The sequence below is a fragment of the Manis javanica genome, chromosome 6 (genome assembly GCF_040802235.1).
Source record: "Manis javanica isolate MJ-LG chromosome 6, MJ_LKY, whole genome shotgun sequence".
Taxonomy (NCBI): Eukaryota; Metazoa; Chordata; class Mammalia; order Pholidota; family Manidae; genus Manis; species Manis javanica.
Genome location: NC_133161.1, coordinates 65,355,587 through 65,382,572, shown reverse-complemented (window position 1 = coordinate 65,382,572; position 26,986 = coordinate 65,355,587). Strand labels below are relative to the sequence as shown.

The 26,986-nt window shown below is 39.8% G+C and overlaps 1 protein-coding gene and 1 long non-coding RNA gene across 10 annotated transcripts in view; one reads left to right on the top strand and one right to left on the bottom strand.

The window, feature by feature from the left end:
- Positions 1–14,241, top strand: part of LOC118972646 (uncharacterized) — a 34,254-nt gene extending 20,013 nt beyond the window's left edge. The window contains exon 4 of the long non-coding RNA XR_005061709.2: positions 8,417–14,241. This is a non-coding gene — a long non-coding RNA (uncharacterized lncRNA). The remainder of the gene's footprint in view (positions 1–8,416) is intronic.
- The window catches only part of ICA1 (islet cell autoantigen 1), a 119,250-nt gene that overhangs the window by 72,148 nt on the left and 20,116 nt on the right, over positions 1–26,986 (bottom strand). For 7 of the 9 annotated variants that reach the window (XM_017658117.3, XM_073238781.1, XM_073238782.1 and 4 more), the window contains 4 exons: positions 26,608–26,773; positions 23,258–23,330; positions 18,388–18,511; positions 14,271–14,469 (listed from right to left, as the gene is read on the bottom strand). In XM_017658117.3, coding sequence (XP_017513606.3) covers positions 14,271–14,469; positions 18,388–18,511; positions 23,258–23,330; positions 26,608–26,773 — 562 coding nt within the window. The remainder of the gene's footprint in view (positions 1–14,270; positions 14,470–18,387; positions 18,512–23,257; positions 23,331–26,607; positions 26,774–26,986) is intronic. The other 2 variants (XM_037019811.2, XM_073238780.1) reach the window with 1 other exon arrangement.

The following is a 26,986-nucleotide window of genomic DNA, read 5'->3' as shown; positions in this document are numbered from 1 at the left end:
CATCAGATGATCCATGGGAGGAAGGGGAAGACAGCTAAGGTCACTGGCTAGTGAACTTGCCAGGGAATGGCCCTGGATCAGGTGTCAAATTGGAGCCCATGTTAGTCTGAGTTGTTATGAGGGTCATTCATCAAGAGAAGGTGGCTGAGGCTTCTAGAAATTGCCAGAGCTGAGGAAAGAGACCAGGCATTATCGTAGCCAAAGCCTTCAGGGACACGCCATACAAGCCCAGAGTGGTGGTACTGCAGCAAGACAAGAGTGGGGACAGATGGTGGCTTCAAGGGCATTATCAACCCTACCCACCTCCAGAACAGGTCAGCCCATTGCCTTCCCAGGGTGGAGAAGTGGGGTGGAATTCTGAAAGAGCATCCCAGATGATTCTACTCAAATCAGTGCTAAGCAACTGAATTTTGAATAGACTCAACATTTAAACTCATACAAGGGAGGCTATTTAACCTCATTTAAATAGCAAGTCTAGAAGTCTTCACTGTGCATGCTCATAAAGAAACCACTTTGGGACTAGAAAATAAGGAGATGTGTGGGTAGATGTGACCTAAGCAAATATACAGCCCTTTTCCTGCCTGGCACAGCCATATTCTGTTTGACATTAAGAAAGTTATTTAACCTCTTTAAGCTTCAAAATCCTCATCCATGAAGAGAGGATCATAGTATCTACCCTTTGGAAAATTTAATGAGCCTATTCATGTAAAATGCTGAGAACAGTAGCTGGCACATGATAAACTTTTAGTACTATATTTATTGATTTTGTTATCATTTCTACTATTACATTCAGCTTCAAAATTTCTTTGGGCCTATTGAAGAATGGCTGAATATTTTGTCAAGAAATGTCAGAGTACTGTATTCCTGAAATTCTTCATTTATGATTTCACAGCCTCTAGTGCATCCCCCCAAGCACAGAAATGTCATGCTGGGACAAATGAGAATTACTGTTTTCATACCATCCCTGCCTCTTCCTCACCATCTTGGTACTCGCTACAGAAAGTACCTCAAACCCAGGACATTATTTGTTGATGAATTACGTGAGCTGTAATAACAAACCCCTCTGCAAAATGACAGCGGTGTTGTAGGGCCTGGTGATGAAGCCTTCTCTGTCCTAGGCTGAGCTGGTCCTAAGAGGATGGAGGTAATAGACAAGCTGCAGGTAATAGACAAACCACAGAAGCAGGAAGGATGCAGAGTGGGAGGATTTATTTGTGATGCTGCAGGCATTTTAAAACATGCATATAGAGACATTAACAGGGCCAGATTGATCCTGGAAAATTCCCTGTGTTGAACATGTCTAAATTAATTCTCAAAATTATTTTCTGTGTACCCACAAGGTAGCATGATCTTGAGTAATCAATTCTAGATATTAACAAGCCTGAGACTCCATTCTAGCTTTTTCAGTCTTGAGTCAGCCTGGAGAACACTAAGGAGGATTTAGTTGAAATAGGAGAAAAGATTTAATTAGCAAGGTTAATCAATACTGATTGTAGATGTGCAAAGCAAGCATATTGCAGTGTTCTGACATACAAATCTCTAGGCTCTAGGGTTAAAGCAAACATATACGGCAAGTACCAAAAAGCATAATAATAATAAAGTGGGATTCCTAGAAAATTAGATGGCTTCATTTAAGTGACTTTTCCATATAATTAAGTTTACTCTTAAAAAAAAGAATTTAAAAATACGAATCTTCATACATTTGACACCTGACATCTTGAATGTCTGCCTTGTTAAATAGAGTAAATTCCCCTTTTTGTATGGGCTGGTCAGCATTGTGAGTGTCTATTGTGAGCACTATTCCATGGTGACGTCCTGAGAAAAGATGTCTCAAGGTGTGATCCATGGACTCCCACCAGGGAACCACCTTGGGAGCTCATTAAAAATCAGACCCCTAGGCATCACCCCAGGCCCTCCGAAACAGAATCTTTAGGTGAGACCCAGGGTTCTCCATTCTCCCTGTCCAACTCACTCCTCAGAGGATTCATATACTCAGCTCAAGCCAGAGAGGCCCTACCTCAGGGTTCGTTGGGTGTATTGGAAGCACTATACAGGGATTCATTAAGGAAACATCTTACCTGGCCTGCTATCTTTCTGTGTGCCTATTTGCTGTAGGGCCTCTGTTACTTTCCTCTTATGGTTCCAAACCTTTCTATAGTGTGCTGGCTTTAAACATGCAGGTCAATATGCACAGGATCCTGGGATGGGTGCTGGCCTTTCTGATGTCTCCTTCCCGACCATGGGCCTTATCCCATCTGTTCAGACCAGGGGCTCTGAGCTTGAAGTACAGCCATAGAATTCAGGCACCTGTTTCCAAGAAAGCCACACTGGAGACTAGCCATTTCCTCTCACAGGGCACTCGGGGAGGAGTACTCAGGGCTGAGCACAGGAACATGCTTAGATGTCCAGAAGACAGACTGATAGGTGAGCTTGATGAGAGAAAAAAAATACACATGTTCTTTAAGGCTGCTACTAAAAGGAGCCCTTGGGGTCAGAGAAAATGAGGACACAGGATGTGGAATGTGCTAGAAGATGTGGCTGCTACTTGAATGTGAAGCTGGGTCTCTACCACAGGGACATCTTCTCCCACAGTGATTCGCACTACACAGAGTTTCATCAACTAAATTAGGAGGAAGTCAGAGCAGGATGGTGGCAAGAGACTGACTTCAGAGTCACAGGCTGTGGGTTTGAATCCCATTTCGCATATGTGGCTGTGGGCACATCAGTCAGACTCATGTGGTCTTAGCTGTGAAATGTGACAAAGAATTCCTCATTCCCTGAGCTTTAATGAAGTAATGAATATGAAACAGCTTTGTAAACTGAAGACCATTTTACAAATATTTAATCAGAAATATTCTGTATTATGTACATATTTAAGTAGCTGCTACATCTATCTATAAGGCAGAATGCTAAGAAAAACCCTAGGCTGGGAAAAACTTCAAATATGTTAATTATCTTACATAAATACGCCTATCATATTGTTCAATGTGGAGCTTAAATATCTGCTGTGCTTTTGTACTGTGAGAAAGATATCTTTTAAACAAAAAAGAGCAGTATTTTGACTTTTGCACAACTCATTTAAATTCTCTTACAATATGCTGTTCTTACTTTCTTGATTAAGTGAAAAAGCTGATCAAATCTTCATTTTATTTTCAAAACTCTCTTTAATGTCAATTTCTTAATATCTACTTTACTCCCACAATTTATTAGCTGAAATTGCAAAATGGTGGTGAAAACAGGGACATGCCAGGGAGAGAAGGGGAACAAGTAGGTCCATATAGAAGACAAGGTCTTAGCCCAAACCTAACCTAAAATGCACTCAAGAAAGAAAAGAGGGAAGCTAACTTAGGAAACCTAACTAACCGTTGTCTGGCTTCACATCACTACTTTTAGCTGTTGTTTTTTATTTTAAAGTGGAAATCATGCGAAAAAAAAATTTTTTTTTTTCTAAAGGCAAAGCTAGTTCTTTCAGCAGAGAATTAAAATTAAAAGCAGACGGAGGCCCGGATAACAAGTACCAATAAAAGCTTTAGCTGACATAGCTTCAATTTACAAATCACTGGCTTTTCCTGGCAGAGCTCAGGGGAGGAGGGTGAGGAAGCATCGCCTACACAGCCTGGGTGAGGAAGATATGGAAATCTTTAAAATGAAAGATGCTTTCAACTCCTTATTAAAACACTTGATTTATGGGGACCATGATAAAATGCCAGGAACATCTGAGTATGCTATGCTGTCTCTGGAAACTCTGGGAGCAGCTATGTCCTTATGCCTGCCTTCCTCGTCGTATTTGACTTTGACATGTTTACTTTGTGAGCAGGAGCCCAATCCATGTAGGTACACAAAAAAGATGTGTGGCTTAGCATCTGCGTGTATTTCAATTTCTTTTTATCCAGAGCATTAGGAAGCCCCTGTGAGAGTATTAAAAATAATCTAATAACAAATAAATACTAGGAAGCCCAAGGGATATAGATTGATTTATGGCAAATGATATCTCAAGAAGTTTTTAATGACAAAATTAGGGCTCACAGGAGAGTAGGTACTCTTGGTTTTGTCTGTAAAACCTGGAAGACTACCAATAAAAAGGAACTGATGAAATTGCAGCGTTTAGAGAAAAGAATTGAGAGACATAGTATAGGAAAAGATTTTGTCTCAGCATATTAAACAATGTGAATGAGCACTCAAAGTGGATGATCAACACAGCATGCGTCATTAAAACCAGCAGAAAACCTCCAGGTTAAGAGACCAAGTATCAGCCCATAAGATGCTGCAACTCAGAAGGGCCCATCGTGGGGTGAGAAATATGGAGGCTGTTCCCTCCGTAAGAGCTGCCCTTTCTCCCTTTGATTGTTTTTTGGGAAAGGATTTTTCTACATTCTCACTGGTACAAAACAGAGAATTCATTCTGTCTAGGATGGAATTGAGGGGAGATGGGAAAAGTTATCTTTTCACTTTCTCACCTTTTCCCAGACCCTTCAAGACAAGCCTAACTCTGCTTGTACCAGTTCTTTTAAAACAGTGGAGGCTTTTAAAAGAAACACTCTTTTCTTTCTTAGTTTTGGTGGGTTCCCCTCAGGCGTTTTTGATCTTTTCATCCCAAAGTGACTTAACCACCTCACATGGCTCTCCCTGCTGACGGCTTTAGAAAATGACTTCATCCCCTTGCCCTCCATCCGGCTGCCCATATGACCTCACCTTTGGAACTTGCCTCCAAAGCTTGTCTTCTCTCTTCCTTTTATTATTATTAAAACCCAAACCAAACCAAAACAAAAACCCTTCCCATTTTGTCAACTTCATAGAGCTTTCTGCAATTATCCTTTCCTTGTACCAAATCTTATCTTCTCACTCTAATCTCATTCTTTTATATATTGTTTTGATAAAACATGACACAAAATTTAAAAGGTACAAAAAGGTACGTGGCGAAACTCCAACCTCATTCTCATCCCTGCTTAGCTCCTCTCCTCTCATCCTCCAATCTTGTCTCCTGCCCCAGAAGCAATTATTATTGCCATGTTCTCCCATCTTTTTCCCCCAATTTAAGATGAAAAAAATTGAAAAGGGAACAAGACCCTACATGTAATACATTTTACTCTGCTAGTTTCCTTTTAGTTTCCCTGTCTATTTGAGATATTTCTTTATTTCCTCTGCTTTCATTGATGGGCTTTTCTTTTGGTCCCTCCTTCTCTGAGGTTATATTCCAAGTCTCTTCACCTGGACCTCTCTCAGAACATGAACTAATAACCACGAACTATTTTTGCTTGTGAGAATGCAGAGTCTCACCTCTAAATGCCCAGAAAATAAAAAGATCTAAAAGAAGAAAGCAGAAAAAAAGATGTCCTGTCCGTTTGTTTATGTAATTAATCTATATGAAAAGTGCCTCTTATTCCAAATGTCAGCAGCCACCAGAAGACCCACAGTAAGGAAGCATCATCTAAATGACAATGGTTGTCTCAGAATCACAGCTGGGGAGCGAATTCAAATAGATGGATGGACAGATAGATGGGTAGTTGGATAGAAAGAGCCAGTCAACTGTGAAGTGTTACCAAAGCCCTAAAATCATATTTCATTTGATGGGAACAACAGAAGCCTGATTAATGCATGTGGGAATTTTATTTCAAAGTCATACCAATCTTTATTTCAAGGCCCTGCTTCTTACTCCTCCCTGAGTCCATGTACAACTAGCCAGTTTAAGACGTTAGGGCCCTTACGTGGTTCGTTTATCTTGTGTAATGGATGATCAAAGTAGATAATTGCTGAATATGAAACAGAATTTTTAAGTTGGGACAATTTTATTTTACCTGTCCTTAAAATATTATGCTAGATGGGTAAGCACACAACACTTTGAAGCTGCCTTCTGTTTAAGATATTACTTTTACCAGAAATGTATTGAAAGGAGGCAAAGTGAAGCCACTCTTTGAGAGAAGTGAGTTCAAAGTGGAGGAAGACTGTGTACGCTTAGGTGAAAATAGCCACCACTGGTGAGGTTATAAACTGGGCAACATGATGGCCTCTGGGGGATAATTTCCTTCTGTGATTAAGATTACATTAGTGCTCTGGAGACCAGTGAATAATATCGAATGTCTCTTTTTTTAAAATCTCAGAACTGTGAATGGTAAATACCAGTTTTATATTGACTCATTCTTTTGGTAATTCAAACATTAAAGTCTGGATGGAGTTAGGACTTGGGAAGCAAGGGGATTCTGAGTTTCGTTGAGAGACAGGAAAGCTGTGGATGGTGTAGGATGCCATCAAGGGCCAAATACAGCTTGGATAATCTTGCTAGAAATACTTTGTTTGGGGTTCACAAAAAGAATGCAATCATTTAAAATGTGCTACACAAAACCTTTCAATATCTCTTGAAGACAGACTAATGCAGAACCCAGGTCTTTTTTTTTTCATTTAGAGCTATCTTTCTGAAATACTAACAGTCCATAACGAATTTACAAATCCAGTCTGATGTAAGAGTAACAATTTAGACAACCACCAAATCATTATTTTCTTTGTTACCAAAAATGTGGTTGAAAAGAAGAATGTATTTGAAGAAAGTTGTTTTTAACTCTCCGAAAAGTTAGTACAGTACTATATGGCTGTTTGGCATTCAGGAAATAGTAGATACACTGCTCTGGCTTGAAATTAAGTAATATCTACATTCCATTTTGTCCATCTAAGTAAACCACCATTTTGTAAAACAGGAATATTTAGCAGAGTGGGATGGATAACTAAGGTATAACATTTAAAACAAGAGTGCTAAGCTAACCCACTAGGATGCAACTGTTTTCTTTTATACAAAATTCTTGAAGAGGGTAGAAACTGCAACCAATTTGCCATGAAAGAATTAGAGAGCTAGCTGGGAAAGATGGTATTTGAGCTGTTGGCCAAAAGGAAACAGGTAATCTAGAGGAATATATAGATATGACAGACTTGCAGACCAACTAGGGAGACAGTAACTAGTACATCATACCACTTGAATACAATAATTTTCCATGTAATCATAATCTAAAATGACACCATTGTCAGGAGCTACCAGAAGGAGACAGACGCAGACGGGACAGTCTGGGGCTGGGCAGGAAGGCAGGATCGGGGAGGGGGTGTCACAGGCACCAGCCATCCCTCTGACCATACAGCAAAGCACAACGTGACAAAACATGGAAATAATGCATCCAAGAGAGTCTAGCTGCGGTAGCAGCACCACTGAGAAGCTCTTGCTTGAAGACAGGCTCATTACATTGCAGCATTTTGATCTGGAACCTGATGCTTCTACTCAGTAAAATCTGTATGTTTTGTACATTATCATCCATGAAGTTCTAGAAACCAGGCTTGCATATACCATCCCATACACATACGGCCTAGGAGGAAAAGCCAGGCAACCTGGCACAAGGGAAAACTAACTTGGACCAGGTCAGTTCACACTTAGATATCACACTTTTGTCCAGAGTCCACTCTGAAATCTGAGAGTTAGGCAGGCTTTCCCCTCAAACAATTGGAGAAGTGCCATATGCAAAGTTTGGTACCCATCTCTCCCCTCCATCTCCACCTCCCCCATGAAAAGATCTATTTTGAGCAGCTACATTAGCTTTTAGGATAGTACATATGTTTATTTTTAGAAACCGTGCCAATATTTATAATTCTTAGAGAAATTAAGTAATATAAATTATGAATTAGTATGTGCAGACAATATCTTCAAAGATGATAAAATCAAATGCTTGCGTAGCCCGAGTCTCATTGGCAGCCTGGTCCATGCTGCAGAATGGATGAACCTTGGGGACATTATGCTAAATGAAGTAAGCCCATCACAAAAAGACATATATTGCATGGTTCCACTTACAGGAGTATCTAAAGCAATCAAATTCCTAAAAACAGAAAGCAGAATGATGGTTACCAGGGGCTGCAGGAGGGGGAAATGGGTAGTGGTTGTTTACTGGGTACAGTTTCTGTTCTGCAAGATGAGAAGGTTTTGGAGATCTGTTGTTCAACACTGTCAATGTACTTAAACTCTACCGAACCTGGATACTTAAAAATGGTTAAGATGGTAAATTTTATCTTATGTTTTACCATAATTAAAAAGTGTTTAATCCCCAAATTCCTCAAGCTCAACATGTACTAGAGGTGCCTATAAGTCACAGGCCTGCAAATTCTTTTCTGTAAAGGGGCAAAAAGTAAATATTTTGGCTTTGTAGACCACAGTCTCTAACTATACAGCTCTGGCATGGTATTGTGAAAGCAGCCATAGACGGTAAGTACATGAATGGGTCTGATTGTGTTACAATAAAAACTTTATTTACAAAAACAATTATCTGGTGGGCCTTCGGTGTCTGACCCTTGCAAAAGTATTAGTATCTTAATAAGAGATAAATATTATCAGTCCCTAAATACTAAAGTTTCCTCTACCCAGGAATTATGAAACACTCTTCTTTTTCAGAGAAAAGATTAGAGCAACAGCGACAGGATGAGCTGACTCAGCAGGACCAGGACTTCTGTGCAGTCGGAGGAAACACTACACTGACGACGGGCATGGTAGGCCTGCCCCGCTGTCTATGCTATTTAGAGATGGAATCATAAACACTTAGAGCTCGAAGACGGTGTGGTGACCATCTAACACCTATCTCCCTCAGTGAATGAGAAATTGCCATAGGCTTACCACACCTATCCACGCTGTCCCAGCTGGAGCAGGCAGAGCTGGGAACAGGGTGCAGAGCCATCCCAACTCTGAAGCCACGTTCCTGCCTCCTCTTTCCAAACAGGAGCAGCAGCCACCCATCACCAGCTCCGGGGCAGTTATTGGTTTCATGCATGCTCTTCCACATGGTTTTGGCTTAACCCTGAAACTAATTTTTGCTATTCACCGAGTTCAGGGGGGAAAACCAATAAAGACACATAGAGCCCCAAAGGCCTCATCTCATGAAATTCAGAAGGGAAAGTGAGGGTGTAATTATTTGTTCCCTTCCCAGTTGTACCATGTGGAAATGCATGTTTTTCCTGGGGCATTTAGGCAGCCTAAAGAAACAGCAACCCAAGGAGGGGGAGGTTCAGCAGCTAGATTCAGTTTTCTCAGGGACCACAAAAAAACAGGCGCCCGAGTTCAGTGACCAGAACAAACAAGGCGCACACACCAAAGACTGAGACTGACAGGTGGAAACAGAGAGTTATAAAACAGGTAGGTTAATAGGGTGTTAGCTGTACAACAGAACTCTCACTTCCCCCATAGAATTTTGGGACTAGCAGAGATGGAAGAGATAACAGGTCTCCTTATAGGCACTGCTTAGATACCCATTCAGCGCTGGTCTGCTGTACAGACCCAAACCTGACATTCTCCACACTCACTCAACCAACTCGCTGGGGGGGTCTTGGCCTGCCCTTGGCCCTGAACCAAAGCAGAGCATTGGGTTAAACCAGAAAGCTGGATGGTCTAGGCAGAAAAGAAAGGCCTTTATCACTGAATGGGGAGATGGCTGACTAGTGATAACCCTGCACTACTTGGCATCTCCAGCTCCCAGGGGACTTGCCCTCAATTGCTGAAAGAGCCCGACCTCTGACAGAGACCAATGATTTCAGCAGTAATTAATGATACTGTCAAATTAATTAACCCAGGTCTTTGTCCACAGGAAAAAAACCCTCTAATGTCAATACTGCTGTTTACTAGTCCTTGACCAAGCTCTATAGACCCAAACCTTCAGGTGGGACATAGGGACACCACTGACTGATGATCCTAATAAAGCCCCACATATTAAGCCACCACCCTTCGTTAATAAAATTCACAGTAACATATCCTTTGACAATATGACTTTAGTGAATTAACAGCTTTCCAAAATCTGAGACTATTTTGAATAGATACAAGCCTTAGAATACCTGTGTGTGCCATTCACATTTCCTACAATACCTTTTAGATACCCTTTTGCAGTATGGCAATGAAACACTAGACAAATGCCATTTAATAAACGGCCCTCATTAAATTGCCGGTTCCCTTGTCCTTGTCTATAAGGACTCCGACTCATACAAATGCGCACATATACATTTCTTTCTTTAGAGGATTCAGAACTATTTGCTTACACCTAACACAGCTTTTATTCCATTTAGAATAATTACCCTCCATCCCCTTTCTGACTTTCAAGAAAAACAAGACACTTAATTGACCACAAGAGGACTCTCTCAAGGGCATCGGGCTACAAAAGCTCTTCTGTGAGCTCACAACTTGGGCTGATGTAATCGGCTACAAGGAGCTGACTTCTATTTTTAAATCATCCCCTTTTACTCTGCTTTCAAAGAGCACATATATCACACATTGTAACTGCTCATAAAATATTTTGCTGTGTAGTGTCCTGGCCATTCCCCTCCTGGGGTGAATCACACTGTTAGGAGGGGCCTCCCACAGCACCCAGCCACCCAGTCCTGCTCACTGAAATTCTGCCACCATTTCCTATTCTTTGGTCTCCGGGAGAATAGCTACATATGGGCACACTCTCCAGGTGTCTTGTTTATCATGGAAATTTTGACGAAGAAGAGATGACTAGCAGGGTCCTTCCTCAGAGATGGGATCAAGCTTTTCCACCTCTTTGTATTTCTATCCCCTATACAGGCACTTCTAAATGCTTATTAATGTTGCTGCTGAGAGCTCTGTCATCAGGCCTATGTGCTTCAAAGATGCCAGAATGGAAACAGATTATTTGCTGTGTTTAATTTGAAGTTTTTCATACATCATTTCAGTCATGCTCACTGTGTGTCATTAAAAAAGTTTCGTAGCATTTTGAAAGCCCTATGGAAAAAACCTTGGTTGGAGGTGAAAGTACACTTGATCTTGCTTAATATTTATTTGTACTTATTCTGCTCATTTCTAAAAAGAACGAAGAGCTCTCTGATTAAAGTGCTGCTTTTACAGAGTCTGGCAGAGGTCAGAACAATACATTTCCCCATTCTCCTTCCCTCCTCATTTCGTGAACAGCCCATGTCTCATCTGGGTTTGTTCCCCCCGCAACCTCCCAGCCTTCAGGCTTGGGTCCCTCCGATCCCTTCTCCACACTAAGGTCTGAGTGAGCTGGTGAGAACACAGGTGGCTCATGTTCCTGCCCTTCTCAATACCCCTCCGTGGCCCCAGCTGCTGAGGGGATGTCCCTGTGGCCCTGCTTTCCTTTCTGGCACCATCTTCCCACACCCACTTTGCCTTCTGTGCTCTGTTTATAAGGACCTCTCAGGTCCTTAAAAGTGTCCTGCTTGCTTTCACCTCCAGCCTCTGTCTACGTTGCTTCCTCAGTCAGGAACTCTTCCTACTCCTCCCCCCAGCTCCCTCCTAGTCATTCTTCTTGTCTTATTCAGAAGCTGCCTCCCCTGGGAAGCCCTCCTAGGTGTGCCTGTACACTGCCTGCTACTTTATCCAAGGTTTCCTCAGACTGCACCATGTTGACGTGCTCTGTCCCCAGGTGACTACACATGGGGGGAGGGCAGTGATCATGTCTGCTTATTCATGACTATGTCCTACAGCATGTGGACTAGCACGCAGTGGGGCTTCAATATCACTTGTGGGATGAAGGAATAAATGAATGAATGCATACTAGGACTGCAACCAGGGGATCACACCAATGAGGTATGAGTTAGAATTTTGTCTCTTCAGAGGATATGGACTCAAAGAACAGAACTTACAGCAAAACACTACTTTAGTTCAGGATTCATCAGCTGGCATGTGAAGGAGGCAGCTGGCTTGGAGACTGTAATTCCCCTCCCACAGTGACTCCTAAGGAGCCACCCACAACTGGACCCCTCTTTCCTGAGGATTCAGACATGCTTTTCTGTAACACACTTTGAAGAGATAAATGGAGACTCTGTTCAAAATGGAATCTCATTGGGACAAAACACTAAAGCTCACTCAGAGTGAAATTTCACATTACAAACTTCAAGTGAACAGCAAACTCCACAATTTAAATTCATTCCAAAGAGGGCAGCAAGCCACAAATTAGTAATGCTACTTCTTACCTGCAAAACTACACATCAATTTCCAAAACATAAGGTCAGTTGCATGTGGCAGGAATGCCCTAGAGGTCTGAGAAACCCTGGGTTTGGCACTTCCAACTAAATAGCTGGAATTTGGCCATCTGATATAAATGCTAACTTGAGGCCAGGCATCAGGCTGGCTCTAGGGTTATGGCAGCGCGGAGAACCAGTCTGGTCCCTGTCCTTGTGGGGAGTCCAGCCTAATAATCAAACACAGACTTCAATACAAACTTCTTCAAGAAAAAATTCTCTCCCTAAATTCTAGGTACACCATGTTCAGCTATTAAATTAAATCCACCACACATGGGATTGTGGAGTAAGGCATCATGTCAGCTACTTCCGCATGGTAAAGGATTTTTTTTTAAAACCATATTTTCCACAAATCAACAGATTGATGACACTAAAGAGAGGGTAATGTTTCAACATTCAAACCAAATGACGAAGGGCTTGGTTTTTATTTCATCCTTACACAGCTAGTAACCACCCTCTAAAACAAAACCAAAATAAACACATTTCTGTGTGAAATTCTCCTGCCTTTCAGAATAATCATATGTTTACTTTTATTATCTGGCACACAGAAGGTGCCAGATAAATGCTTGTTGAAGTAATAAATCACAGGAGAGGTATCACTATGAAAATGCCACTGTCAATTTTAGGTGTGCTCTTCAACTTCATTTTTTTTCTCTTAGGGAAAAATATGCATTTTTTTCTAGGATTCTGATTTTCATTTTGGGCTAGTTACTTAATACAGATATACTTTTCTTCATTATAAAATAAAGTCTGTCTTGATTATTGTGAGACTTAAAAGAGGCAGTAGATATAAAGTGATTGGCTCTATGCCCTGCAGATAATATTTGCTTTTTCTTTCTTTTCTCTTTTTTTCCTCTCTACTCCATCCTCTTCTAACCCCCAAATAAAGCATCAAAGACAAACCAAATTACTGGTGTGATTAGGAAGTCGGGAAATTTTCAAATGCAGACTGAGATCACCAACATCTAGCTCTCAACCCTTGAAAAGTTTTATTTACCATTTTGTGGCCTTGATTTTTTCTTTTATAAAAAGAGTGAATTTCACTAGTCCATCTTTAAGGGGCTTTTCAGTTCTGATTTTCTTTGAACTCAGAAACCTGTCTCACAGAGAAGTTAGATTCTATTAACACATTAAGGTCATCTGCAATCAGAAATAAAATGGCTTCTGATTCCCTTTATAAAGAGGGATTCTAGATTACAAATGAAAATAAAACTTGACTTCTAAAAGAATTTGTCAGTCTAATACATAGGCCAATAATTGGTGACCCTATTCTTAAGCAACAGAAGGTCTCTCCTTCTTCCCCATGGCACACATCCCCTCCCCCGCTGCCCGTGCATCCAACATCCCACACATCTAACCTGTACCCCGGGGGCGGCTTCCCATTCCCAGCACTGCAACCATGTACTTCAAAAGAACTCTAGGGCTTTTACACAGTATCACTAATTACAAATGGAACATTTGAAATGCGTAAGTCAATTGACACAATCTTACGTCAAACCTAACATTTGCTTGATTTTTTTTCTTTCACACCCTGAAATATATCCAAGCGGAGCTGAACAAAGAACTACCAAGATTGTACACAACAAAAATCTCTCTGCGTTTTCATAAATACTTAGTATATGACTGCCACCTGGTGGTCGGCTGTATTCTGGTATGAGCAAATAGCCAAGCAGCTAAACGGATGTGAGATGATTAAAAAACCAACCGAACGTTGTTCCTCTGCGGCTCACCAGTTAATTTGGGGAAATTTAAGAGCATACCCATCTTCTCAGCTATTTCCCTCAGACAAATTTCTGAAGAGGACTACTGCATTTTATTTAATCCTGCACCTAACCCCCAGTGCTCCTGAACCACTTCACAAAACAAAAGGAGCATTTTCTATTAATTTTACATTCATTAGCAATCAAAAGACTCCCGCAGTCAACTATTCTCACCTTCCAGTTTCATTTGAGTTAATCTCGATTTTTAGTTATGCGTGAAAAAGCATTTAAAAGTGACAACCTTACAAAAAGTGCACATTATGTGAAAATCTGACTCAATTAGAACCAGTTACCAAATCCCAGCAATTTCCAGCTGTCTCTTCTATCTTATCCTTAGAGAATTATATATCACATTAATTGGTATTCTGTCACACAAAAAGACACCAGTAATGATTAATTGTATCCTCAGTGCTTTTGAGTTATTTCTACACTGGACGGATTCAAATCACACCTCATTACCTTCCAGTAGGTACCCCTTTTGGCAACCCTCATGAAATATCCTACCTTCCTGAACTTCTCCATTTGCTTATAGAGGTCTGGATCAAGCTCCTGTGACACATCCTTCATCCATAGTAATGCCCCTCTGTATTCAGTCCGGCACTGCTCCATGCGGTTCACTGTCAGCCAAGTGTCTGAGATGGCCCGGTGCCGAAAAGTCTCCACTTCTTGGTGAAATCGACACAAAGGATTTCGCAAGGCCAACCTAGACAAGAGGATAAAGCCGTGATCTTGAAACTAAGCAGGCGAGCAGTTTGAATCTTTGCTAGTTTACCAACCTTAAACTCATGAGCCTAGAACAGGGCCTGGAACATAGTGATGCTGTAGAAATATCTGATGCATTATAAATCGAAATGCTGTGAACTGATGAGTCAACCAGAGATGACTGCCCATGTCCTGAACCCTTAGATGACTTTTACTTAATGGTACCCCTGGGAAGTATCTCCACCAGAATCCCTGGGGGTGGTCTCATACCTGGGCAAAGAGTACTTGTTTGAAGCTGATACCAGTACTGTTAATGGAGGAAGCTGGCATAACCATTTCCCATTTCTACCCTTCGCCACTCCCTGCCTTCTGCTCCTCTGAAGCCTGGCCCTCTGAGGAGGGAGGGACATTCATGGCATTAGGGTCTTCCTGGCTAGGCTTTGGATTCCTCCCCAAAGGCCAGGGCATCTGCTGCTGGCTCCAACAGTCACCGAGAAGGAAGCATGAGCAGAAGCATTTTGCGATGGTCTAGGAAGGGGAAGAAGGACATTTATGGATGCTCCACTGTGTCAGGAATTTTCAGGTAGGTTATGTGATGGGATCCTTATAAAAAACAAAACTTAAGGATACTAAACCAGAAATGAATGTATATTATACAATGAAAGGGATATAAAATAATTATATTAGCTATAATATACCATCATTTAATCATCAAAATAATGTTTGAGGCATATCCAATTTTGGATAAAATATTTACTTCAGGGGGCTAAAATACTTTTTCCATCTTTCTGCCAAAAATGAGTCCTGTCAGAAGTATTACACTTTTAAAATTCAATGGTCTCCATGAAATTGTGCAGCATAGTTTCAAAAAATAAAAATGGGTGTTTATATTCCAATATTAATGCAAACTTATTAAGCTAAAGGAACAATGGTGTTAGTGAACTGAAGTCAGCTCTGGGAGGTTCCATCAATGTCTGCAATGTATATATGGTAAAATTACAGATGTGGCAATAAACTGCTTACAATAAAATCCCTTTTACTATTTTCTTAGTTTTCCTCTTGTCTAAAAAGTACTGTTTTAAAATATTTTAGAGGTTTCTCTAACAACAGCTTGCTGTCATCATCCTACCTTTGGTGTCACACATGTTGCTTTCAAAGACCTACTATTGTGCCATAAAGTTGGCTTGTGTTCTGTCACCACTGGATTAAATTAACACTCACCTTTCATCAAACTGAATGAGCAGCTGTAGGAATGACTACCAAATAAATCAATAACATAAATGCCAATGTGAAGATTTGTAAAATTGAACACTTCTACTTAAAGAGAGAGAGAGTCCTTGGCTGTCCCCCTAAGGAACCCGCTCATTTCTGGGCTCCTTTCTCACTTCCCTTGGACTTTGCTTATTTTCCTGAACTGGCTGGAAGGAAGTCTTGTGAATAAAATATTTTCAATGTCTTTGACTGTAATAAAGTTTGACAGAAACTTTTCAAGATGGAATGACATGATAATAAATGTTAAGAGCTTGAAGAAAAGAAAAAGGCAAATAAAATCACCTCATTTTTTTCTGTAACTCACTTCATATAAAATCAGAAAGGTGAAAAACCTGTTCACTTATGGTATCCGGGACTGTGGCTAGACCAAGGAAAAACTTAGTAACTGAGAACATCAAACATCAGAGGAAGATTGGCTCTTATTATTCATTCATGAGTATCACCCAAAGGGAATAATTAATGAAGTACCCAACAGTCTGCTCCAAAGACCTTCATCCTTTGTTAGGAAAAGGGGGAAGTGACCCAAGTAGTGGATAGTTGGGCTCATGTTAAATATATCATAGCATGCCCAGATAATGGAACACTACACTGTGGTGGTTTAAAAAAAGCTATATATATGGACATCAGGTTTTAGGGTTATTATATAAAAATTTTATTTGCTAAATGTAAACAAAACTCTACAGAAACTGTAGGATATGATGCTGTTTCTATCAAAAATATACTCTGGCATTTTCCAAATGATGGCCCTTCAAGGTTTGAGAATTCATCTTTGTGAGAGCTTTATGTCATGTCATCCTCCTATGTTCATGCGCAGGAGGACTGGTTTGGATGTCATGTGCCTGGTGAGCAGCTGAGAACAATGAAACCAGAGCTGTCTTGCAGGAGGCCACCTTCCAAATTCTAAAGCTGTCCAAGCTGCATTATATCATGGATATAGTACAGTTTGCTGTTTTACAGTAATGATGCTTTCAAGTATTATTTGCACTGTTTTTCTTTATTTCTTTTACTGTTTCTGTGTGTCTCTAAGGTTAGATTATATACAATGTCAAGGTACCCTATGTGTCCTTTATGAGGTCGTTTGGTACACAGCTCTGCAAGGGCATATAACTGTATCGCCATGTTATAAACTAATTGTACGATCAGTGCTGGTAACTCTTGCAGCAACTATGTTCAGGGATTTGGCTTTGCTTCCCAGGGATGGGTGGAAGTTTTGGCAGACAAGTAGGTATGAGAACTTTTCTCATTGAAATCAGTGAGAATTATGTTTAACATGAGAATTTACTCTATGAAAGTTTTTCAAGACCCAATTATCCTTGTAAGGCTGGGGAAAGTGTATATGCATAGAGGATATCTCTATGCATATACACATGAAAGGTCCTCTCTCTCTTTCAAGGGGTTAAAAGTAGGTCATCTCTCCTAGTAACATTTTAGCTGTTTCTAACTTTCTTTTGATTGGTCTCTGTTTTTAAAATTTTTTCTAGCATGAGTATGTATTTTTTTTTCAGAGAAAAAACAACTTTAAATAAGACTAAAAGGTGTAATTCAAGATTACAGACATTTTCCTTCAAAAACAGGGTTGCAGAACTATTGGGAAGGTCTTATTCAACTATGAAAGCTGGCATTGGCCACAAAGTCAGAGTCTGAATGTTATTAGGAAGAACCAAAATGCCTAGGAGTGGCACCACCGAAAAACTGACACATTGGTCTCTTTTACCTTAATTTTCATAGGAACACCTATGTAACAGGCCAGTGGCCTACACTTGGCTTGCAGGGAGAGAAAGCAGTAAGGTTAAACTAATTAATAAGGGAAGAAAATGTTGGACAATATGAGTTAAGTGAAATTTTTATAGCCTGCATATTTTTGGAAACTACCTACAAGCCTTATTTAGGTATAATCCTACCTAACATTAGTGAGTAACATTTTGGAGGCTTGTCACTTAGCGGAGGAGGACAGAAGAAATGTCACTTTGCTCAGGCACAAAATGCAGGTGCTCCAGCTTATTCTACAGGACCATAAAAATGAGTCATGGTAGTGTTAAAAGAATGTCACTAATTTGCCACAGTTTTCTCTGCACCAGAGCTTCCTGAACTTGAATGTGCATGGAAACCCACTGGGGAGCTCATTAAAATGCAGGTTTGGATTATGCATTTCTGGGGTGGGGCCTGGATTCTGCATTTCTCAGAAACTTCCAGATGATGCTGACATTGCTGTCCAGGGCCGGAGGAGAACGGTTCAGGGCATCATGAACACTACCTCTCTAAAGTTAACTGGCCCACGGAGAGCAGAGAGGGAACCCTTCCACCTGGTCTCATAAGGCCCCTGCTTTCATCAGCTGCTGTAAAGGGACAGACAGGCTGTTGTGAGCATCTCTGAAGGTCAAATACAAGCAAAGGACAGCACTCACAGTAACTGGCATACAAAAGGCCTCCTATAGACCAGGGAGATATGAAAAAAAATGAGAAATTAATAGGGAGGAAAAAAATCATACATGTGTCTTCCTCAGAAGGCTAAGCACAAACAGACTAAAGAGCGCCTTGGCCTCAGTGAAGAGCCTTCTAAGGAATGCAGGAGAGCCCCCTTCATGAGTGAGTGGGTCCCAGATTCTCCGCCGATCCCCCAAATAGACACACAGTGAAGCCCACACACCTTTGCTGGGAAGAAAAGCAGAGGGCCTTTCCCGCGGCTTGCATCATCTTCCCTGCTCTGGTTTTATCTTGGAAGCCTTGGGATCGGAGGAATTTTCCCAGTTCGTTTTCTTCTTGAGACAAGACTGAGGAAGAAAAGACCCAAAGGAGCCGTGAACAACAAGCATCTTTATTAAAGAGATGGGAGAGACAAGCCACAAGGTCCCCCCTCTCCTGGAGGCACAGGCAAGACGGGACTGAATCCAAGTGGCAAGTGACAAGGTGAGCATCTCCCCACACCCCACATTAACTTCCATGCTGTTCTTCCATTTACAAAGATGGGAGACCAAATTCACTTGAGTACATCTGTCAGGGCGTTTGATGTCCTGTAATCAGAACCAGAAAATGACCTCTGTGCTGAAAAGCAAGCCGAAGATGTGCGGCTTCCAAATGAAATTAAAAAGTTAGCTTTGGCAAGTAGGACTGTGGGAATCTTGTAACTGCCTGTAATGTAGGGTCAGATTCCTCCTATTATTCTCGCTGACTTTTTGATCTCTTCTTTCTGAGTTACCTTCTACTTGACTGTAAAACAATTCAAATATCTTATGCCTGACAGGGTTTTGGTGGGAGGTGGGGGTGGGGGTGGGGATTGAGAGTGGGTAAGTAACTGGGTTGGTGACTTAGATTTTCTAAAATGCAGAGCTGAAACAAAATCTGAATTGGTTATGCCTAATCTTGGCCTTATTTTTAAAGACAACCTCAGATGGCACTTGCAGTGATGCGGTGACTGTACAAGCTGTCTGCAGACTGATTTGGCAGTTAACATAAAAACCCTAGGGCTATATGCATCTTTTGACGTTGCACTTCTATTGCAGTGCATCCTAAGGAACTAGTAAAATGGGCACAAAGATGTATACACAAAGAAAATCATTTATAATAACAAAACTCTCTTGCTCTCTACTGGGGAAAGATTTAATAAAATAGATGATGATCTACATGACGGAACAGTGGGCTGTTATACAGCCACAGATCCCAAATACACATTCACCAACAGCTGAGCAAAGAGCGACACTGCTTTTTTTGTCTAAACATAGCACTTCGGATGGATGTAGCTTGACTACTGTTCTTATTTCACATTTCTTTATTGATGCATTTACACAGCATGTGCTCTAAAAATGCTTTCTAAATGCTACTGGGATGCCTGTGCGTTTTCATAAACAACCCAGAATTCTTTCAGAAGGCATCCTGTTTCCCACAACTTCTCCAACAGAAGCTGCAGAATGTTAGCCAGGAACCACGCATCCAAAGAAGAAGGTTCAGCTTGCTAACTTGTGACTGCAGCTCATGCCAAACATTTCAGTGCAAGATGCGTTTAGAAGCCAGTCTTCTTGAGAGGTAAATGACTACCCTCCTTCCTCTTCTATCCAGTTCAACTGGTCAAAGTCTTGCTGAAAGGCTACTTTCTCTGTGAGGTAGTCGATCCCTGTTTCCTCTATGATAGCAGTGCCTTCCCAGCATCTGAAATTACAGAGTTAATGGCTGCATACGTGTCTATCTGTCCCATAAGACTCTCAGATTTCTCAGGACAGGGACCTCATCCAAACTTTGGCTTCCCAAGGCTGAGCATAAAGGTTTATTCAGGGTACTAATTAAATACATATAAAATTGAACCAACTATCCTTTTTGCCTTGTTATCCCTGCACATTTAATTTTACGTTAAATGCTTACTTGATATTTATGCCGTGAATCTATGCAGTTCTAAAAAAATACCTGTAAGTTTTGTTTTTTTAGTACTTCCCATTCTTTCTCCTCTGCACTTACTAATATGGGACTTCACTCAACATGATTCTCATTATGGAGAGAACTTTCACATTTTTGTTCATAATAGCATGAAGGTACTCTCACTTTTTTTTACCTTGAAGCCTCAAGTCACATACAAATGAACACATTTAACTTAGGGCTAGAAAGACACCAATTTGTGGTGCCTGAATAATTATGTGTTTGGTGAAATGCACTCTTCCCTAATTAAACCTGAGTAGGCTGAAGTATTAGAAAACTCAGTTTTGGTTATTTTTCCCACTTCGAGGAGTAAGCTTGGGGTGATAAACTGGTTTCACGTTAAAAGGTGGATGTGGAGTAATTGGCAGTGCTGCTCAGAAGGTAGTGGAAAAAGTTTGAACCATATCAGGCTCCAGGCTGGATTACTTAGTGATGACTGTCATTTTCCAAGTATGAATATTCATTCCTTAATTATAGTGACAAAATTAAAATACTGAAATTAATTGATATAAGTCTAAAATTCAAGTGCAATACAGGTGTCAGATAACCCAACAGTTTCTACTTAAAACATTTCACTCACCTGGGACTCAAGAATTCAAAGATAAATAAAAACCTTTTCATATTTAATTGCTGATTAGATTTTCAGACGTGCTCTAAAAAAGCAACTCAAGAACTATGCAACCAATTAGCCTGGCAGCATTAATTCACTGAGCACAGATTTGTGGATGATCGAATATACACTGGGCATTGTTCTTGTCGCTGGGAATATAGAGATGGACAAGACACATGAGGGTCCTGCTTTTACAGAGCTTGTGCTCAAGCAGCAGGAGATAGAAAATAAAAAAGCATGTAATCATGAACTCAAAACACAAAAAGAAAAGTACCAGATAGAGCAACAAAGGAGGGAGACGAAGATACTGATGAGCAGCTGCTAAAGCTGGGTGGTCAGGGGAGGCACCTGGGACAGTTGACCATTCAGCTGGGCTCTGAATGACAAGAAGGGGAGGTGATTAGGGCAGGGACATTCCAGATACAGGAAACAGTGAGTGAGAAGGCCTCCGGTCACACGACTGGTAAGGAGGTGAGCTGGGCCAGCTCCCATAGGAACTCAAACACCTTGGTCTATGGGAATTTGGATCTTACTTTAAGTGCTATTGGAGGATTTTAGCAGAGGAACAATATGATCCAATGTGCATTTCCCCAAACTTCATATTTTACAATAATTTTAGGCTTATAGAAAACCTGCAAATAGAATCCCGAGTTCCTCCATACTTCCTTAGTTTCCCCTAGTGTTAACATCTTACATAACCACAATTACCAAAAGTAGGAAATGAACACTGGCATATTACTATTAACTAAACCATGACCTTATTTGAATTTTACTAGTTTCCCATTAATGTCCTTTCTCTGTTCCAGGATTTGACATTGCACTGAGCTGTCTCCTTCTGTCTGGGATGGTCCCTTTCTCATCTGTCTTGTCTTTCATGCCTGGACACCTTTTAAGAATATTGGTCAGGTATTTTGCAGAATGTCCCTCAATTTGGGTTTGTCTGATTTCTCACAATTTGATGGGGTTACAGACTTTTGGGAAGGACACCCCAGAGGTGAAGCACCCTTCTCAGTCCCTGGTATCAGGGCTACAACAAGACCAACCCACATTACTACTGGGGATTGTAATCCTCGTCACCTGGCTCAGGTGGAGTCTGCTGGGTTTCTCCACTGTAAAATTATGATTTTTTTCCTTTTTTTATTGAGGTAGCATTGATATACAATGATTTTTTTCCTCCTGTAAGTATTAAAAATCTTGGGGGGAAATACACAAGAGTATGCAAATTTCTAGTTTCTCCTTAAACTTTTGCTCACTTTCAGTGATTGTCATCATGCTTACCTTGATGTTTGCTTAATGGTGATTTTGTGGTTCCCTCATTTCCTATATTTATTAATTGGAACTATTGTATAAGGAAGAGCTGTCTCCTCTCCCCATTTGTTTATTTCCATGTAGACTGAATGGATATTTATTTTACTTTGGGTTATAATCAAATACTATCATAATTTATTTTGTTGCTGAAATTGTCCCAGCTTTGATCATTGGGAGAGCCTCTGACTACAGTGTAAACAATGGGCTGGAGGAGGTAAAAGTGGAGATGGGGTCATCAGTTAGGAAGCTGATTAGAGATCAGGTAAGAGAGTGATGGTAGTGGCACAAACTAAGGTGGTGGCAGAGAAAGGAGAATCTGAGAGCTATGTTCAGGTGACAAAATGGACCAGCATTTATGACAGACTGGATGTGGGATGAGTGTTATATGTTCTAACTTTCTCATAACTCAAGACTATGAAGTCATAGCTCTGGAGAGGTCCTAGCTCAAATACTTAGTAAATAGTAACATAGGTAATTCACATAATTCTGCTTCTAAATCCTAGGATTTTATATTTAAAATAGTCTAAATAAAAGATTATTAATGAAGAAGTAATAATTTAAAATTTGTGATTATTGCAAAGGGGTTTGGCAGCAGTCAGAAACAGAAAAACTTCTTTTTCTAGTCTCAGAAATACAGAAGTTATACTATTGAATCATGTACAAATGGAAATTTAAAAACATGCTAACACACAATGTCATTTACCATTTCAGAGGTAACTTTGTTGGTAATGATTTTAAGACACAATGACCATAAGAAAATTTTGTTCCCTAATAACCCAAAAACCAACATAGAAATGTTCATGACGTGCTGTCAACAAAATACAGTCAATTAATTAACTAGATTTCTCCATTTGGTTATTTAAGAGAAACAAAATCGGATATAAGACAGCCAGGGCAATCAAATCAAAACAACCCAAAAGTTAAAAATCCCATTATATAAAACAGAAAAATTTCACAAAACCATACAAAATTCTTGTTGTGGTATCTGCACTGGAGACAAACAGTCTATATAAGGGATTTCTGATAAAATTATTAGAGACCTTTCTGTCTATCCCAATTAAAGAGCAAAGACAGACATTCCCAAAATAGTAGTTTCTTTGTCTTACTTTCTAAACATATGAAATAATACAATAAGGCAAAATACCCTACTTCTTACTATCTATCTGGTCAATATGCATACTTATGGCATACTTACAACATATTCTCTTTTGATAGAGTACAATTGCTTTAGACAAGTCCAAACAGGTTCTCTGAATCGAGTGAAATAGCTATAATGAAAATATAAACAAATGCTAAATAAAACAGTGTAATGAAAAATTACATTAAATAAAACCACAGTATTTGATTTCCCCATTAAAAACAAGATCAAATACCTATTTGTGCTTGATATTATATGATGTACTATACAGAAATAGTGACCAAAGCCTTTAAATATGTTATTATTCTGTAGTTATTGGAATTTGCCATCTCTATGACAAAAATTAAGGTCTGCAGAGCAATGATTTCCTCCAGATTATTGAAATAATAGTTGAAAACCAGAAATCCTAAATGGAGGGCCCAATTAGAGGACTTGGTAAACCAGAGACCCAATATTCATTCATAATCTAATTTATTTCACTTACCACTTGCTCTCTCCCTTTTTTTAAATGGGGGATCTGTCAATTAAACCTTATAGTTACAACACACATTAGTTCATTTTATGATCCTAATGTATTTTGTGGCATGCTTAAATAACCCTTCAGAAAGCAAACAAAAATCAATCAGCTGAATGTTCTTTTTAGAAGACATCTGGTAAAATGGAGTTTAGCTGGTAACCCCTATCACTCCTTCTTTTCCCAATTATTTCAGAAAATATACAGAGGAGAAACTTAATGTCACGCCAAGGCCATAACAGAGAAAAGTAAGGGAAAAGCAGGTGGGCTCTACTGGGAAGAATCTAACTAGATTTTAATTTGTGGTAATCCCAATCTTCACTTCAGAAACTGAGAAAAGCTCAAAACAAGAAAGAACAGGTATTTCACACTGTCTCCATCCTCTGTCCACTGCCTCAGAGAACAGGACTAGTATCAATTTGAAAACCTGGTAGACAAACATTCTGTCTCTGATGAGCCACCCAGTGAGACAGGGCAAGGCTTCCCCTCTCTCTCTGCCTGTTCCTTGGCCCTGGTGATGTAGCAGTTAATGTCCTGGTATTAGAGAGCACTTCACTTTTGAGTCAAAACAGATGATCGGCTCCATAATAAACAGGGCCAAATTATATAAGAAAAATGAATGCACACATATATACTTGAAAGATTGGAAACCCTATCCAGGAATGCTCAATATGATAACATGTGGTCATGAAGAATATAAATTTTACTAAATCTCATTTCAACACACTGCATCCTCTATCTGTTTAGTAAAGAAAAAATAAATTTACTATAAAATAAAACAGAAAACATCAGTCTGACTCTGTTTCTTAACAAATGCTTGCTATCAGTATTCTGAGTCACAAAACACCAACACATACGAATTCTTGACTGTAAAAGCAAGGAAATCTAAAAGTGTCTCAGGAGCTGTTCTGTTACTCGTTTTTTAAAAACTGAGGTATAAATTAAATGTAATAAAATATACACATCTGGAGTATTCAGTTCTGTGAGTCTGACAATTATATATACTTGTGCAACCACACGCAAATGAGAAACATTTTTACCAACTAGTCAGTTTGCTCTGCTGTCATTACATGTTAGTTTTTTTTGTTCTTATACTTAAGAGCCATTTTTGAGAAAATGATTTCATTAACAAGCAGTTTCGGCAAATATTTAAACTGAGTGCAACATTTCTATATTAACTTCCCAACAGACTGCAATAGCATCTGACTATTATAGCATGGTACACAAGCTTTCTGTGCCAGTGGAACAAAAGTTCTTGTTTAATAAGCTGGCCTTTTATGGACAACCTAGTGTAAGTACACATTAAAATAGTTTGCACATCCCTCACAAAGGTTTCATTGATGGGATGCATTCTCTCTGTAAATACCAACAGCAGTATTAATATTTCTGCAACAGAAACCTTTATCATGTGAAAGATTATTAGTCACAGCTAAGTACTTTGGACAATGTGTGCCCAGAATAACAGCTATTTTGATTAAAGTACAATTGGTTCAGTAAAAACTCTGCTACAAGAGCCTCAATATAAATATAAAATTACTGTATTGTATTTAATATACTAATAATGAGCACATTAAATTTCTTTTTGAATAATGCTTGCATTTCCTAGGTGGCTAAGGAGGAAAAAACAAAGCTATAAAATGTGAAAAGCATATGCAACTTATAATCACTGGAACCCTATTTAGAACACTAACATCAGGATGGATGCTTCCTGGTTCTACCATTCTCCACTGCAGCAACCTCCATTAGCACGTTCCGGTCAAACCCAGCTTCTGTCTGAACAACTCTAACGACAGGAGAATGGGTTGGGAACTAACATTAACTGCACAGACATGCCCACTTACTACTTCTTGAATGTGTTCTGTGTATCTGGCTGAGGATACAATGGTGGGTGAGGCTGACATGGAATTTGCCCTCCTGGTGGAGGGAAGGCAGGTAAACAAACGAACACTTGAGATAATTCCATGTGAGATGAGTAGTATGAAGGGTGGCCCTAGGTCTGGTTTTATCCTCAGATGCATAGAATGAATTACCCCTCTTCCACATGACAGATCTTCCTGTACAATTGATGATGAACATACTTCCCCCTAAGCTTCTCTGTTCCAGTATAACCATGGTTTCCGACATCCAGGCCACCCTTTCTTGGAAAGCTTTTTGAAAACTTGGGCCTTTTATTTTCATTCTATTAAATGTTCACTCATTAACTTTAGCTTACATATTAAATTTAGAGATCTATATGAATCCTTATCAGATCATGTAACATTTTCCTCTCAGTGCCTTATTATTCACCCAATGTGGCAAGTATGCTTTTTAAATTTTAATCTAAACTATTGGCAAAATGTCCAACAAGACAGGGAATTAGAGAGCTTTTTCCCAGTTACATTAGCATTTGAGGATTAACCAGGTAGGAAGTTAGCTTACTGCATCATTAACTAGTCTGACTAAATATCTGCTCAGTTTACTCATTCTAGAGTTTTCCAGGGTTCATTACCTAGCCAATTACACTCTACTTTCCAGGATCTTTTGCTGTCACCCTTTTGCTTTTTTAAATGAAACATCTGCCTGATGCTAATGTGGATATCACTAGTGGTGGCTGTTGGATTACATTATTTTTTCAACACATATGCATTGAAAATTTACTATATGCCATGAATTCCAGTAAGTGCTTGAAAAATAAGTTAACTGAGGCATACTGGTGGTTGCCTGACAATTTGTAGGTTTTCAAAAAAAAATGCTGGGATTGAATTGATCTGACCCTAGATTTTCCTCATAAACTAGTTGACTGAAATGTATTTGCAAATAGAAAGCACACCTACACTTGCCCAGGTGGGTGCACTCTAGGACCATGAGCCTTGCAAGGTGGCTGTGCTGGGACTGAGAGCAGTGAAGTGCTCACCTCCAGCTTGGCATCCAGGTCTGCATCAGAGGCGACGACATGCTCATCTTCCTTCTTCCCTGTGGCTTTAATAAAGGCTTGCTTTGTTTCCCAATATTTCTGCTGCATCTTATTTACAACTGACTTGTCTTGAGCACACCGATCCTGTAAGTCCCAAGGATAACTGCTAAAAAAACATTTGAAGAGCTATTTTATCCTTGACTTTCATACAGATTCAGTTATTTTAGTGTGAATGAAATTATCCAAACATTATATTATCCATTTACAATATTAATAAGTATACACATACTTTCTTGTATAGTCATTATACCAAAAATGTTAATCAGTGTTAACTTACTCCAAAACCTTACGAGTTAGTGAGGAAATTAAGCAACTTTTG